General features: G+C 42.7%; 1 protein-coding gene across 2 annotated transcripts in view; it reads right to left on the bottom strand.

Moving 5' to 3' along the window:
* Positions 1-12,494: 12,494 nt before the first annotated feature.
* rasa4 (RAS p21 protein activator 4) overlaps positions 12,495-16,601 on the bottom strand; it is a 36,495-nt gene continuing 32,388 nt past the window's right edge. For both annotated transcript variants that reach the window (XM_053485692.1, XM_053485693.1), the window contains 4 exons: positions 14,574-14,709; positions 14,203-14,323; positions 14,058-14,119; positions 12,495-12,662 (listed from right to left, as the gene is read on the bottom strand). In XM_053485692.1, the coding sequence (XP_053341667.1) occupies positions 12,535-12,662; positions 14,058-14,119; positions 14,203-14,323; positions 14,574-14,709 (447 nt within the window). In that variant the 3' untranslated portion in view covers positions 12,495-12,534. The remainder of the gene's footprint in view (positions 12,663-14,057; positions 14,120-14,202; positions 14,324-14,573; positions 14,710-16,601) is intronic.

A 16,601-nucleotide genomic window follows, 5' to 3' on the forward strand; every position in this document is an offset into this window, starting at 1 on the left:
CACATCACGGGCCGGGACCCAGCTGCGCTCCTCCGGTCCGTACCCCTCCCAATCTACCAAGTATTGCAGAACACCTCCTCTCCTCCGGGAGTCTAGAAGTTTTTTGACCCTAAACGCAGGGGCGCCCGCTATTTCCACAGCCCCGGGGAGCGAAGGCTCTGCGACGCCTCCGTCCAAGGGCCCTCGTACTACTGGCCTGAGAAGGGACACATGAAAGACAGGGTTAATACGCATATGTGCAGGTAGCTGTAACTTAAAGGAGACGGGGTTAATGCATGTAACAATGGGAAAGGGGCCGATGTATTTAGGGGAGAGTTTGCGGCATGGAAGGTTAAGGGAAAGGTCCTTTGTCGAGAGCCACACTCGATCTCCTACCTGGAGCGGAGGACTTTCCCTTCTCCGTCTATCGGCGAATTTTTTAAAACGGCGAACTGCTTGGGAGATCTTTGTGTGCGCATCCTCCCATACTTTTTCCGCTTTCTTAAACCACTGATCCACCACGGGGATATCGGTGGGAGTGGCATCCCATGGACAAAGCGGTGGTTGGTGCCCCAGTATACATTGAAACGGCGTTAAGCCGGTCGAGGAGTGTTTCAGTGAGTTTTGCGCATATTCCGCCCAGAATAAGCAGTCTGCCCACTCATGTTGTCGACTACTACAATATGCCCGGAGGTACCTCCCGAGATCCTGAACAGTCCGCTCTGCCTGCCCATTAGATTCGGGGTGATAACCCGACGTTAGGCTAACTGTGGTCCCCAACTTCTGGAAGAAAGCTTTCCAGACCCTCGCGATGAATTGGGGACCACGATCTGAAACAATGTCCTCCGGAATACCGTAGTAGCGAAACACCGAATCGAATAGGGTTTCTGCCACCTGGAGGGCGGTTGGAAGTGAGCCAAATGGGAGGAATCTGCATCCCTTAGAGAAGCGATCTACCACGACTAATATTGTAGTGTACCCTTTTGACACCGGCAGATCCGTTACAAAATCCACGGCTACGTGGGACCATGGTCTGTTCGGTGTGGGCAGGGGCATTAATTTTCCAACTGGCAAGCATCGAGGGGTTTTGGTTGTTGCGCAAACTGTACAAGACGAAACTACTGTTTTCACGGTTTCCCGCATGTTTGGCCACCAGAACTTTGGTTCCAGGAGATGGTAGGTTCTCAAAACGCCGGGGTGTCCTGAAGATAAGTTGGAGTGTGCCTCTATCGTCACTCGTTCCCGAAGTGATTCCGGGACGTAGGTTCGGCCCGGTGGACACCCCGGCGGCACGGGTTGGGACCGTGTCGCCTGGGTGATCTCCGAGTCGATATCCCACATTACCGGAGCCACGACAAGTGACGGAGGCAGTATGGTTTCAGGATCCGAATTCGGATCCGGCGTCGGAAAACAGCGGGATAGCGCATCCGCCTTTATATTCTTTGAACCGGGACGGTACGTGATGGTAAAATGGAAGCGCGTGAAAAACAGCGCCCATCGGGCTTGACGAGAGTTAAGTCTCTTTGCTTGTTGGAGGTACTCTAGATTCCTGTGATCTGTTAGTACCACAAATGGATATTTGGCCCCCTCCAACCAATGCCTCCACTCCTCTAACGCCGCTTTGACTGCTAGCAGTTCGCGATTCCCGATATCATAGTTGCGCTCGGCAGGTGTCAATTTCCGTGAAAAAAAAGCACAGGGGTAGAGCTTTTCTGGGTGGCCGTGGCGCTGTGACAGCACTGCTCCCACCCCCACCTCCGACGCATCGACCTCGACTAAAAAGGGCTTCTCTGGGTTAGGCAGTTTTAGAATAGGCGCAGAGGTGAAAGCGTGTTTTAGGCGCTGGAAAGCCGTACGTGCTTCCAGCGAAAACGCGCGTAGCCGTCGTGGTTTCCCTTTTAACAAACCGGTGAGCGGTGCTGCCATTGTGCTGAAGCCCCTAATGAAACGCCTATAGAAATTAGCAAACCCAAGAAAGCTCTGTAGCGCCTTTACTGTCTTGGGTTCCGGCCATTGTTGCACCGCCGTTACCTTGGTCGCATCCATTTCGACCCCCTGTGGTCCTATGTGATAGCCGAGGAATGCGATCTCACTCTTGTGGAATTCACATTTTTCTGCTTTCACATAGAGCCCATGTTCCCTTAGTAGATGAAGGACGGCGGTTACATGACGGACGTGTTCGACATATGACCGCGAGTATATTAGGATATCATCTAAATACACTATGACAAAACGGTTCAACATATGTCGAAACACGTCATTCATGAACCCCTGAAACACCGCAGGTGCATTTACCAGTCCATAAGCCATCACGTTATATTGGTAATGACCTGATGTCGTGCTAAATGCAGTCTTCCATTCATCTCCCTTGCGAACACGAACGAGGTTATAGGCGCTGCGGAGGTCGAGTTTGGAAAATATGGACGCGCCGCGGAGCTGGTCGATAGCGGCCGGTACCAAGGGCAGGGGGTGCTTATATTTTACTGTAATTGCATTGAGCCCTCGATAATCAATACATGGACGAAGACCCCCGCCTTTTTTTTCAATAAAAAAGAAACCTGCCGATGCAGGTGACGTGGACCGGCTGATGAGCCCCTGACTGAGAGCCTCAGTCACGTATTCCTCCATGGCCCGTGTTTCCGCCACGGACAATGGATAAATGCGTGAGCAAGGCGGTGTTTTCCCCGGCAAGAGATCAATCGCGCAGTCCCACGGACGGTGAGGGGGAAGTCGTGCGGCTGCCCTAACACTAAATACTTCTTTAAACGAAGTGTACTCAGATGGCACTGTGGTCGATACCTGGGCGGTCGGACTTTCAATAGTGGTGGTTTGGACCGTTAACGTGGACGGTGTACAGAATTTAGCGCATCTTGGGGACCAGGAAATGATGCGTGAGCCTGCCCAATCGATATTGGGATTGTGAGAACTGAGCCATGGTAAACCCAGTACGACGGCTTGATCTAGCTGAGGAATCACAAAGAATTTTAATTCCTCCGCATGACCGGGAAATTTTAACCGGAGGGGCACGGAAAGATGTTCAACAGGCGAATATACTAAGGTTTTGCCATCTAGAGCTTTAATTGTGATCGGGTGCGGAAGCTTCGACACTGGAGCTTGCAGCGAGGAAAGGACTGCAGATGAGACGAAGTTTCCAGCCGAACCCGAATCTATTAAGGGAAACACAGAGATAGAATGGTTATTAAATGATAAAGTGGCTTGTACACAAAAACTGTGGTGTGAGCGCGGTGGAGTGTGTGCAGTTACTTTGCGTAACGGGCAATTACGAAGCTGATGTGTACCCCCCCCACAGTAAAAACATAGCCCCGACGACAGCCTTCGTTGTCTCTCCTGGGCCGACAGGCGGGATGTGCCCACGTCCATCGGCTCCGGCGGGCTCGGTTCGCGCGGTTCGACGGGGGTTTTGCTGAGGCTGAGCTGTCGACGCGGTTCGGACCCTCCGCTGGTTCCTTTCGCTGGATACGATCTGCGATGGCCACGGAGGTGCTGGTCCAGCTTAATCGCTAGTTGAATACTGTCATTTAGTGACAAGCCCGCGTCCCTGCATGCCAGCTCCAGTTGCAGGTCGGGGTGCAGTCCATCTCGGAACCTGGCGAGCAAACTTTTGTCGCACCAGCCACTCTCCGCGGCGAGGATCCGAAATTTTACGGCGTAGTCCGCGACTGTAGATGGTCCCTGTTTCAGCCTCAGCAGTTGTTGTTCCCCCGTCCTTCCGTGGTCCGGGTGGTCGAAAACCGCGCGAAATTCCTGAAGAAACTGTGGGAAACTGGAAGTGGTGCTCCCGCCGGCGTTCCACACCGCCGCGGCCCAGTCCATCGCCGGCCCCGTTAGCTGCTGAATGACGAAACTGACCTTCTTCCCTTCTGAAAGGTCAGGGAAGTCGGCCAGATAGAGTTCACAGGCTAGAAGAAATTTCTTGCACCCCTCGGGGTCTCCGGCGTATCTCTCCGGTGGGGCTGCACGTGGTGGAGAGCGTGCGGACCGGCGTTGGGGTGAGGACGGGCCAGTGGCGAGGCTCTGGACGCCGCGCGACAGATCGAGAACTGACCTCGCCAGCGCGTCAATCTGTCCTTGCTGTCGTCGGACGTAATCAAGGTAGGGGGGTTCATCTTCAGGGAGGGGTATCCCTGCTGCGTTCAAAAAGGTCTGTTCATCTGTCATGACTATGGTGGGAAGGAACGCAAACGCAGGGCTGGAAATAATTAAGAATATTTATTAATATTCACAAACCCAAAAAAACACAGAACGAAACGAAACCAAAGATAACAAAACTAAATGGGGACGAGCTTCCCCAGGCCGGGTCTGCAGGCGGGAAATTATGAAGAGTACTTAGGTCACACCAAACGACTGGATTTACAGCCTTGCGAGGAACTCAGCGCTGCCTCAGGGTCAGCCTTGAACTTGAACTTTTCCGTGAGCGAAACAAAAAGGTCTTCCGCCTGCAGACTCCCTCAGTCCTGGGTTAAGACAAAAACACACACTGATCAGACACATGGGGGAACACAAAGCATGGTGAAAACAGTGAACAGACGAGGGGCTACGGGTTCGGCTGGAATAAATAGGGACACACACGGGGTAGACACAGGTGCAGGTAATCTAGGAATTAGGGAGGACATGTTACACACGCAGACACACTAGGGGGAGACAAAGCGACGGCTCAGTAGACGGGTGAGCCAGATCTTACTCCCCAGGACTGAGGTGGCTCAGATGTGACAATTTGTATGAATCAAAATGGTCAGTTTGTCCCTGGTGAGCAAGCCGAGGGCGACAGTGGCAAGGAAAAACTCCCTAAGATGGTAATAGGAAGAAACCTTGAGAGGAACCAGACTCAACAGGGAACCCATCCTCATCTGGGTGAAACAGAAAGCAGTAAATGATCTGCATTTATACAGTGTGTAGGGTGGGAGGCAGTTCAGCTATAATAGCTGATGTTAATTGATGTTAATATGGAGTCCAGGTAGTTATTGAAGACCCAGGTAGACTTGTAAGAAGTTCCAGTCATGAACTATCGAACTGTCAAGTCCCCAGAGAAACAGTTGCCAACACCAGTCAAGGCCAGAACCATTTTCTAGGTGGAGAGAATCATTCCCAGACACCAGACGCATCCCAGAGAGACACACAGGGCATCCATGTGACGAGATCTTCAGCCAGAAGCGGGGCACCAGGATGGGTCAGACAGGTCCGGAGGGCAGAGGGAGTCTGGATCACTGGCAGCTCAGGAACGACATGTGTAGCTCGACAGAGAGAGAGAGAAAGAGTGAAAGGGGGGGACAGGAGGAGAGAGAAAAAAGAAAGAGGGGGGGAAAGAGAAGAAGAGGAGAGATGGCAGTTAGGTATGGTCACAGTCACACAATGTATAATGTGAATGTATATTAACTGTAAAGTGCAAGCAGAGACTCCGGCAGGACTAACTATGACAGCATAACTAAAAGGGAGAGCCAGAAGGAAACACAAACATGAGGGCTTCCTGACATGTAAAGCAAACAATCACCTCACCGTCAGCAAACCTGAGTGATCAGTGAGAGTGAGGAAGACAGCATCCAAACATACCAGTTCACCATAATACTCTACGTCCATGAGTCCCCCAGATCTGCTCCTTTACCTATGGCAAATCTATTTATAAAAATGCTTGGCTAAATAAATAGGTTTTTAGCCTGGACTTAAACACTGAGACTGTGTCTGAGTCCCGAACACTATTTGGAAGACTATTCCATAACTTTGGGGCTGTATAAGAAAAAGCTCTGCCCCCAGCTGTATTTTTCATAATACGCGGTACTGACAAGCAGCCTGCATCCTTTGATCGAAGTAGGCGTGGCGGATCGTAAGACACTAGCATTTCGCTCAGGTACTGCGGCGCGAGACCATTTAATGCTTTATATGTCAAGAGTAGTATTTTAAAATCAATGCGAAATTTCACAGGGAGCCAATGGAGTGAAGATAAGATAGGAGTGATGTGCTCATATCTTCTGGTTCTGGTGAGGACTCTCGCTGCTGCATTCTGGACTAGCTGAAGCTTATTTATGCATCTAGCTGAACAACCAGACAGTAAGGCATTACAATAGTCCAACCTAGAGGTGATAAAAGCATGAACTAGTTTTTCTGCGTCGTTTAGCGACAATAAATTTCTTATTCTGGCAATATTTCTGAGGTGAAAGAATGCTATCCTGGTAATATTATCTACATGTGCTTCAAATGAAAGGCTGGAATCAATAATCACACCAAGGTCTTTCACTGTTGCATTTGATGGAACAGAAAGGCCATCTAAAGTTACGGTGTGATCTAAAATTTTACTCCTAGCTGTATGCGGTCCTATGACTAGAACTTCTGTCTTATCCGGTTTTAGCAGAAGGAAGTTAATTAGCATCCAATTTCTTATGTCCTGCAGACATTGCTCAATTTTAGTAAGCTGTTTTTTCTCATCAGGTTTTGCTGAGACATATAACTGTGTATCGTCAGCATAACAATGAAAACTAATACCATGCTTACGGATTATGTTGCCCAGAGGAAGCATGTAAAGGGAAAAAAGCAGTGGACCTAAAACTGAACCCTGCGGAACGCCAAACTCCACTAGAGAACATGCAGAATAATCACCATTTAAGTCTACATACTGATAACGATGGGTCAGATAGAATCTGAGCCAGGAAAGGGCTGTACCCTTAATTACCACTACATTTTCTAATCTGTGAAGAAGAATAGCGTGATCAACAGTGTCAAAAGCTGCACTGAGGTCAAGTAATACAAGCATAGTTACACAACCCTAATCAGAGGCCAATAGGATGTCATTTACTACTTTAACGAGCGCTGTCTCTGTACTGTGATGAGGCCTAAATCCTGACTGATACAGTTCATGTATGCCATTTCTATGTATATATGAGCATAGCTGCTCCGCTACTATCTTTTCCAGGATCTTAGAGATAAAGGGGAGGTTTGATATTGGTCTGTAACTGGACAGCTGACAGGGGTCGAGGTCAGGTTTCTTAATTATTGGTTTGATAACTGCTAATTTAAAAGATTTTGGAACATATCCAATGCTGAGTGAAGAATTAATTATTCTCAACAGGGGTTCTATTATTGCTGGTACTATCTGTTTAAGAAAATGTGTCGGTACAGGATCTAATATACAGGTTGATGAATTTGAAGAAGAGATGAGTGAAATTAGTTCATTCTCTTCAAGGGGAGTAAAGTATTCTAGGTTCTGGTCTGACATGGCTAGATTAACATCTGCATCAATTACATTGTTCGGTTTCAAAACCTCAATTTTATGCCTAATATTTACAATTTTATTATTAAAAAAGTTCATGAAGTCCTCACTATTGCATGATGTTGTTGTGGAGATTTCTGCAGTGGTCTTATTTCTGGTTAATTTGGCTACAGCATTAAATAAGAATCTAGGATTATTTTTGTTATTTTCTATAAGAGTGGAGAGATATGTTGATCTAGCTACACTAAGAGCTTTTCTATAGTTCAGGATGCTCTCCTTCCATGCTATTTGAAATACTAGTAATATAGATTATATTATAAGATTATATAGAGGGGATACAAAAAAAAGTTTTTTAATCTCATAACTGCATTCTGTTATTCTGCACAATCAAAAGTCCTCAAAAAAGTTTTGATTTGAACATCCCACATCAAGTGTTTAGGTGATCTCCATTTATGATTTTTTGTTCTGACCACATTTCTTCCACAAAGTTGACAGTTCAATACTATCTGTTCAGGCAGACATAATGTGTTGAGGTTTTTTTTTTTTTTTTTTTTAAAAAGTTTCAGTAATTTCAAATCTCCTTATTTTTTTTTTATTTTTTTTTTTTCGCTTGATGCAGCTCAATATTTTTTTTTAGCCAGGCAGTGTATATTCTATAGTTACAAACTAAACATATGTATGGCAGATTCTCCCCAAAAGTCTATAGAATCATTATGATAAAGCTTTTACCTAGCATTGTAATATGCCATATTTCATTTATGAAGCTATATAAAGCTATATTTTTTGGTTTTTCAACATGGACAGGAGAGAGTTCTACAGCGTATGGCTATTTCGAAATGTTCGCATGACTGTGCTTAACAGTTTGTGATACTATGCCACCTATGGAAACACATACATGGACTATTTAGTGGCCAAAGACAGCAGGATGTGTGCTGGTCTGATTTGTGTGGGCAAGCGGATGAGAAAAACATATGGACTGCTCAAGTTTCACAGCCATAAACAGGAAACACATTCCTCCCCCAGCTTGTAAGACACAGTGATTCACTGAAACTGCTCCTTTTTATGAGACACAGCATGCAAGACTTATATAGTACAAAGATTTATTAACCGTCTATTATGAACACATACCCATGGGACAGTTTTTTTTTCTGGTCCATCGCCTTCTTATTGGAAAACAGTGCGTGTTAGTGTCTAAAGTACATTTATAAGTGACCTTGTACATACTTGACACAACTTTACAAGCTTGAAAATAAGGCAAGACATTAGGGCAAATAAACTGCTTTTAACGGACTGTGAGACAGTCTCAGGCTACATCATATTAATAGCAGTATGTTGAGATTGTATGATATAGTTGGTTGTTTTGGCCATAGTTTAGTATGATTCCGATTTTACTGTACATCCTACAGTTCTGTACATTCCTCTGTATGTGTTAGTCCTTTATGGAAAAATATAAATACGATAAAAGACAAAATAAATAATGTGCCATATATAGTGATTTACACCAGAGATATCTGTAACCCATGAAGCCGTTAAAATCCTGACCAGTTTTAATTCTTTTTTCTTTTTTGGGGGGGTTAATTATCTTGTGGTTACAAGTTATTGCCTTGTCTGCAAAAGTTTTTTATCTTGTTTCCACCAGTTTTTAATTTTTGGGGAACATATTATTATTTTGTTGGAACAAGTAATCTTTTCGTGCACACATGGTATTTATCTTGTTTTCACAAGTTATCCATCATGTACAGTAGGGACAAGTTATTATCTTGTGTGTACAAGTTATTTAGCTGCATAATTTTAAAGGCATGCTAATCTTTCGCATAGAAACATGGATTATTTGCATTTACATTGACACTTTGATGATTCAAGGTATTTTACTGCTTTATTGTTCAACAGTTATGTTCTTTATGGTTAGAAGGTGAGCTGTGGGCACGCAAGATAGTAAATTATTCAGACAAGATAAACAATTGTTCCCGCAAGATAAATTACTTGTTTCCACAAGATAAATAACTTTTGAACAAACTATAAAAAACCTGCACAAGATAAATGAGTTGTTTCCACAAGATAATATCTTGCGTGTACAAGATAAAAAAAATTATACACCTTTCAGGACATTTGGGGCTCTCTTTAAAATTCCTACTTTCACAGAAAGTTTGACCAGTTCCACCGACTTCCATAGAAGCTTTTGACCAATCCTACCTGCTCCTGAAAGTAGAATTGCCCCCAATATTAAAAAATTTCAATAGTAATAATTTTCTTCTATAAAGGCTTCTCCTATTAACACAAAACAGAGGAATGAAGTGTACAGAACTAAGTCTTGTTTTTGACCAATCCTTCCTGACACTCCTGACTTATCCCACTTGTTTCTGCAGAATATTTTACCAATGTTGCTCCCTCCTGTGATAAATCCCTCTAGCTTCAACTTTAAGTTATATCTTGCCCACCTTCATTCCCGTGGTAAAACTGACCGTCTCAGATATTTCCACGGCAAATTTTACCATTTCACTATTTGAAAAAAATAAACTAGTTTCACTGGTTTCTACAGCTTCTACTGACTTACAGCTTCTAGTAGATTCAATTCTTTTAAAAACATAATTGGTGACTTAAATCTCAGTTATCTAAAGCACAATAAAGATTTTGTATACAGTGATATATTAACGAATGTTCTTTCTTCATCTAGTCTCATATCTAATCGCCCACTTATCCTAAAGGGTCCTAGTCCCGGTGCACACTTGTGATTTAAAATCGAACCCATATGGCATCAATAATTCATCCTACAGAAAGTATCCATTCTGTCGAAGCCATCATCACTCTGGGCGCGTCACAAAAGCAGTCCTGCTATAACAGCTGAGTGTTTAATACCAGTAAGCGTTTAAAAATCATGCTACAAGACAAAGTGTAGTCGATGCTTGAATTCAAAAATTACTTGAATAAGTGCGACTTTTCAGTTAGGGATCATCACTTTCATGGATCTAATCAATGGATTAATCTTAACAAATAAATCAATTCATCCCTTTTAAAGATTTCACAGATTTATATACAATAGGCTTGTGGGATATATATTTTTTAATGTTGCAGAGCCACCTAGTGTACAAAACAAGGCTGTTACCTAAAAATCATCTCATACAGTATCATGCATACATTCATGTCATGACAATAGAACACGCTATAATGCATATAAAAAATGCATGTCTGTAAAAGATAATGGTTTTGGACAGACTAATATAATATACAAAATTGACAATTGACAAATTGAAGCGTGGCAACAATAGAAACTATATACTTCAAGATTTGAATAATTGATAACTGTATCAATACTGAGCACAGATGGAGCATCCCAAGTGCCGCATCACTTAGCAATACTGTCAATAATGTGGAGATAATATGAGCTGCTTATTGGCAGGAGCCCACAAGGAATGCAAGATTGGATTGGAAATGCAAGAATTGGATTTGGAAAGGGTATAGTGCACTGAATTAAATATTATTCGCTATATATATATACTGTATATGGTTATTCATCCATCCATCCAGGAACCTCTATAGTTCATCTAGGGACCATGGAGGCCAATATTGACCATCATATTTATTTACAAACTAGGGGCAATTTGGGAACGCCAGTTAGCAACATCTGCAAGTCTTTGGACTGTGGGAGGAAACCGGAGAACCCGAAGGAAACCCACCAAGCACGGGGGGAACATGCAAACTCCATATACAAAGAACCGAGACGTGAATCGAATGCGGACGCTGAAGGTGCAAGGTGTTAAAAGTCAAAGCTTCTATTTGTAATAGTAGGCACCTATTTTTCACACATTTACCTTCATGAAAGTTGTAGTTTCCTTCATTAAAACCTTCAATTATAATACTTGACATGTATTACAATCATTTTCCTACATCATACCATTGGGTGCAAAAATCTGCACACCCGTAGGAAATTAAAATCTAGCGCCATTTTTAGTAAGTTCTCAACGTGCTTACTTGTATTGTATTGACTTCTAAATGTACACTTTTGCACTAATCACTATATACGTATTTGCTTCAAGATTGGAATTGTTTTCTTGTTGCACATACTGCAGATTCATTTTTAATATTGTTTTTGTAGGTGTCATTTAAAAAAGGGATTTAAATCACCCAAAAAGCAAACGTTTGCATTCAACAGTGCACAGTTTTCGGTTGATTTTGCTTTAAGTTTGATTAAAGGTCACAATTGTTGTGAAACACTTAAACATAATACATACACTTTATCTTTGTCATTAGTATTGCAATGCTCGTGAATAGAATTAAAAATGACAGTGCAAAAAATAACTTGTGCTCGACTGTGTCATGACGCTTAGAGATAAAAAAAAAAAAAAGGATGTTGTGACGTACTGCTTCCTATATACAGGGTTATTCACTTAAAAGAGGCCGCATCTTCATAGTGCAAACCTATTGGGTCACCAATTATTTTTAAAAAGTGAATTTGTCAAAGTGAATTTGGAAAGAAATATGGTTTTCTTTTTCTGTCACTGGCTCTGGTACATTCAAAACACGTGAAGCGCCACGACAAGATGTGTCTAGAAGAAAACTTTCTTTGGTTTAGAAGGCTTCATCATAGTGAGACTTATTACAGGATATTCGGGGGCCTATTTCAAATGAATCACCCTGTAGTTAATTACTCCTTTGTGATAACGCACATCACAACCTTTCCACCTTCAGAGATTAAAATACTGATTCGTCTCGCACCTACATGTTTAAATCAGAGATCAAGGATCCATCAATGATATGAGGCTAATTAGTCAAATCCATGCTGTGGCAGACCCTCGGGAATTTCTGGGAACCACTAAACAAACAATCAGGAACAGGGTATGAATAAATAGTGCAGAATTAATAGTACGAAAAAAAAAACCCATAAAATTGTACACAGGAAGTCCACTTGTAAAATCATTTAAAATAAGAGCGTATACTGTATACTTGTGGACTCGTTATTTACAAAGGAAAAAAAAAAGTAATGCTTGTTTGATTAAATAACACAATGATAAAATCCATGCCTGATAAAGTGCCTATAAAAGCAAGAATAACCAGCCAAACCTCATAACTTTCAGTGCACTTGCGTTGGTGACCTTAATAACCTGTAACACTTATGTACACTCATGTAAAATACGCACTACACACTATTAGTCCTACACTTGCTTGAGAAAGAAGTTCTTTTGAAGGCAGCCCACGTATCATAGCTCAGATAAGAACCTGCTCTCACACCGTTCTGAAATTTGGACTCTTTGCGTTTCAGTTTAGCAGGTTCACATACAGTATTAAACCCCCACTGGTGTCACCCAGTATTTAATACGTTTATTTGGTAGCTTCTGTCTTTATGTTTGTAATTCGAGGAAAACATTCTTGTTTTTCAAACGTTCCTCCTCTTCTACCACGGCGTGAGCTTCCTGAAGATCTTGGAGAATCTTCAAAAGGCTGGTTATACCGTCAACCTTCTTCTGATCTGGAAGAAACAATGAGAAATCATGAGGAAAGTATCCAAACAAGTGATTATGTTAAGTATAAGTATGTACTACCAAGCCAAAAAAAAAAAACCTTGCCAGTTCAGAATGGTCAAGGAAAGAGAACAACACATTTCTTTTCAATGGTTCAGCTCTACTCTTACAGTATACAGTTGTATCCAATTCCCAGACGTCAGTATGGAACAGCCACATTAGGGCTACTACTACTAGTCAGGGAGGGCCAAAGACTATCATCTCATCTTTTTGGACTGCTCACTCACACACCGTTGGAGTGGCGTAACACACTCGGAGCTATCCGCTACTTCCGCTTGCGTGAGTCCACAGACACCCATGATTGGCTGTAGACCTATGTTTGGTGTGAGAGCGCTAATTACCTCTCCATCTCAACCCACTGAGAAAGCACCCGGGAATCAAACTAGCGATCTCCAGATGATTGGTTGAGAACTTTACCACCGTGTCTCTCGGGGGCCCAACCCTTCCAGGTTTTGATTATGTGTTAAAGGGTTTTTAACCCAATTCCAGCTATTTAGAACCTCCTTAGTTCTTTCCTTTCCTTGATCCTTCTGAAATGGTGACCATTTTTGGCCAGGTCATGTATATTGTTCTTCATTTTCTTCTATATTCCCACATTTAGCTTATTTTGGTTGTGAAATTATTGAGCTGCATCGAGCAAAGAAAACAACTAAGGAGATTTGAAATACACACAATGTGACAAGGATTGAGACTAAACAGCTGTGTGGCCATAAGAACACCACTTGTTAATGAGACTAGAAAAGGTTTAAATCTGCTAGGGAACGTAAGGATTGGACATTGGAGTGATGGAAAAAAGTCATGTGATCTGATGAGTCCAGATTGAGCCTATTCCAGAGTGATGGTAAGGGTCAGGGTAAGAAGGGAAGCGCATGACGCAATGCCCCCATCATGCATAGTCCCCTCTGACTAGTCCCCTCTGGAGACAGTGTTATGATCTTGGGTTGCTTCAGTCGCTCAGGTCTAGACTCAGCAACGTTATGTGGCAATAAATTTAAGTCAGCTGACCTGAATATACTAAAAAAATTTCTTCCATGACTGTAATTGTGGAAGAATTAATTCCACACATTGTGTGCTGTAATCAAATCTAAAGGTGACTAAATGAAATCTTTTTTTGGCCAGGCAGTATATGACATTGATTAGTGGCCATGTGGCTTATAGAGATCAATCAAGATCTCTATAAGCCACATGCCCACTATTTCAACTACAAGCCTCTGCGTTGTGTTTTAAGCGTGAGCTTCAATTGACGCAGAGCTAGTTGAATATAATTGTGACCTAACACATTTATTTTGGTATTTACAGTAACAGTTTTGTATCTGTGAACTCTTAAAGAATTTTCACATTACCTTGGTCATCATCGTCTTCGTCATCAGCTTCTTCTTGCTTTATCAGTTCATAATATTTATTCCTGGAATATATTACAAAGCATCACATGTCAAATTTCATGCTTTTATATTTATGAACCGTGAGTCCGAGTGAGTCAGTGAGTACCTCATGGCGTGTTGGACGCTGCTAAGGTGGCGGTAAATCAGCTGAGCTTCCAGGTCTGGATCGAGCGGGTCGGACCATTCCTGCAGGGTGACGCCGTGCCTGGTCTTATCGCAGCCTGGGTCTGAAATAGGAAGATTTAAGATTTAGACGGTTATTATTATACATATAAATGGTCAAATGGTAAGAGCAGGGGTAAGGGCATGTGCACAAATTAAACTACTGTCTTTGATTTTTTTTTTTTTAAGTATTCACATACGTTTCAATTTTAAAATCTTTTGTAATAACTGTAAAATGGATATATATTTTTATTTCATCCAAACAAAAACCATCAGCCGTTCCAACTTTTGCACTTGCTGTACCATCTGCAGTACCTGTTTTCTCCTTTTGGTGGCAGCAGCTCCATCTGTCAGCCTTGTAGATGCCTGGATGATAACAGCTCATAGTGTTGGTGTTGTGACTGCATGCTTTCCGTAAAGCCGAGAGCCACTGATTCAGTTCATTTACACTCTGAAGAAAGAAATGTCATGGAGAGAGAGAGAGAGAGAGAGAGAGAGACATATCTGAGCCTCAGCTATTACAAAACCCAATTAGCACAATGTCTGAATGAGAATGTTTACTCAACATTTTTACGGATGGTGATTCCAACTTCAGAGTAAGTTTAAGACCCGGGGCTTCACATTATCCAAATTATCAAATGACAAGCTGTGACTTAAAGTTAAATTAAAGAATGTCACAAAAGAGCAGCTGATAGGGCAACACTTGACCTTCGAGGGTTGATTCTTTACTAACGTCATTCCTAATTGCTCTTCTACTGTATGTATACACTGATCAGACATAGCATTAAAATTAATAATGTTAAAACCACCTAGGTTTTGGGTTCCTTTTGTGACCCATCTTGGGCTGTGGCCCGGCAGGCTTTCTGAGGGTGTGCTGTGGTGTTTGGCAGAAGATGCTTTAGACTGTGGAGTGGGGCCTCCATGAATTGGATTTTGTTGTCAATCAGGTTGGGATCTGAGGAGTTTGGAGGCCGAGTCGGATTTCCTTTCTGCTCTTTGCCTGCCGGGCCCCGTGTGCGGTGATCTGTGGTGCACTGGACGTTCTGTTGTTTTTCTATCGTCGCAAGCTCGGACTTTTTCAGCCATTTGTGCTGCATTCGCTTTTCTGTGGGATCAGATCAGACGGACTGGACTTTGCTCCATACAGGCATGGATGAGCCCTGCGTGCCCATGATCCTGTCACCGGTTTGCTGGTACTGTACATACACTATATCTCCAAAAGTATTCGCCTTCAAATGCATATGAACTTCCAATTGTCAATCCATGAAGTTTAATATGATGTTGGCCCACCCTTTACAGATATAACAGCTTCGCCTCTTCTGGGATGGCTTTTCATACATTTTAGGACTGTGTTTATGGGAATTCTTGACCATTCTGTGAGGTCAGACACTGATGTTGGACGAGAAGGCCTGTCTTGCAGTCTCCGCTTTAATTCATCTCAAAGGTGTTCTATCAGGTTGAGGTCAGGACTCTGTGCAGGCCAGTCAAGTTCTTCCACACCAAACTCGCTCATTCATGTCTTTATGGACCTTGAGTTGTGCACTGGTCATATTGGACCAGTTGGACCTTGTTGTGCGTAGTCATGTAGGAACAGGACGTTTGGAGCATGAAATTCTCCTAAACGTCTTGGTATGCAGAAGCATTGAGAGTTCCTTTCACTGAAGGTAAGAGGCAGAGTCCAACTCCTGAAAAACAACCCCATATCAGTTCCAACATGACGGCCGTCATGCACACCAGTGCACAAAGCAACACCCATAAAGACATGGATGAGCGACTTTGGTTTGGAAGAACTTAACTGGCCTGCACAGTCCTGACCTCAACACCTTTGGAATGAATTAGAGCGAAGAAACAATCCTAAAACTTGTGGAAAGCCTTCCCAGAAGAGTTGAAGCTGTTATAGCTGCAAAGGGTGGGTTAACATCATATTAATATTAACATATTAACCATTGGAAGTTACTCAAGTTCATTTGCATGTGATATATGATTATATATAATGTTATGGCCGATTTCATAGGCGGGAGGTTAAAATATTCCAAACCGTTATGCAACATAAGAATCACCAGCTAGGTTCACATAAGTCGGAAAAAAAAAACAAAAAATAAATAAATATACACCCTTATAGGATCCAGCCAAATTGTTATATAACCAGATGTGGGAGTTTGGTTATAAAATATTCAACAACAAAAAAAACAACATAATTGTGTGGGACTATACACAAGCTGTGCGCATGGTTGGGAGAACAAGTTTTATTATGCAAAGTTAAATTCTTTACTTTCTTGTGGAGCAACAAAAAAGCATTTACAAAGACGGCGCGTTTAAATCCCGATGATGCCACCGACATCT

This window comes from Clarias gariepinus, chromosome 24 (assembly GCF_024256425.1).
Source record: "Clarias gariepinus isolate MV-2021 ecotype Netherlands chromosome 24, CGAR_prim_01v2, whole genome shotgun sequence".
NCBI classification, from domain to species: domain Eukaryota; kingdom Metazoa; phylum Chordata; class Actinopteri; order Siluriformes; family Clariidae; genus Clarias; species Clarias gariepinus.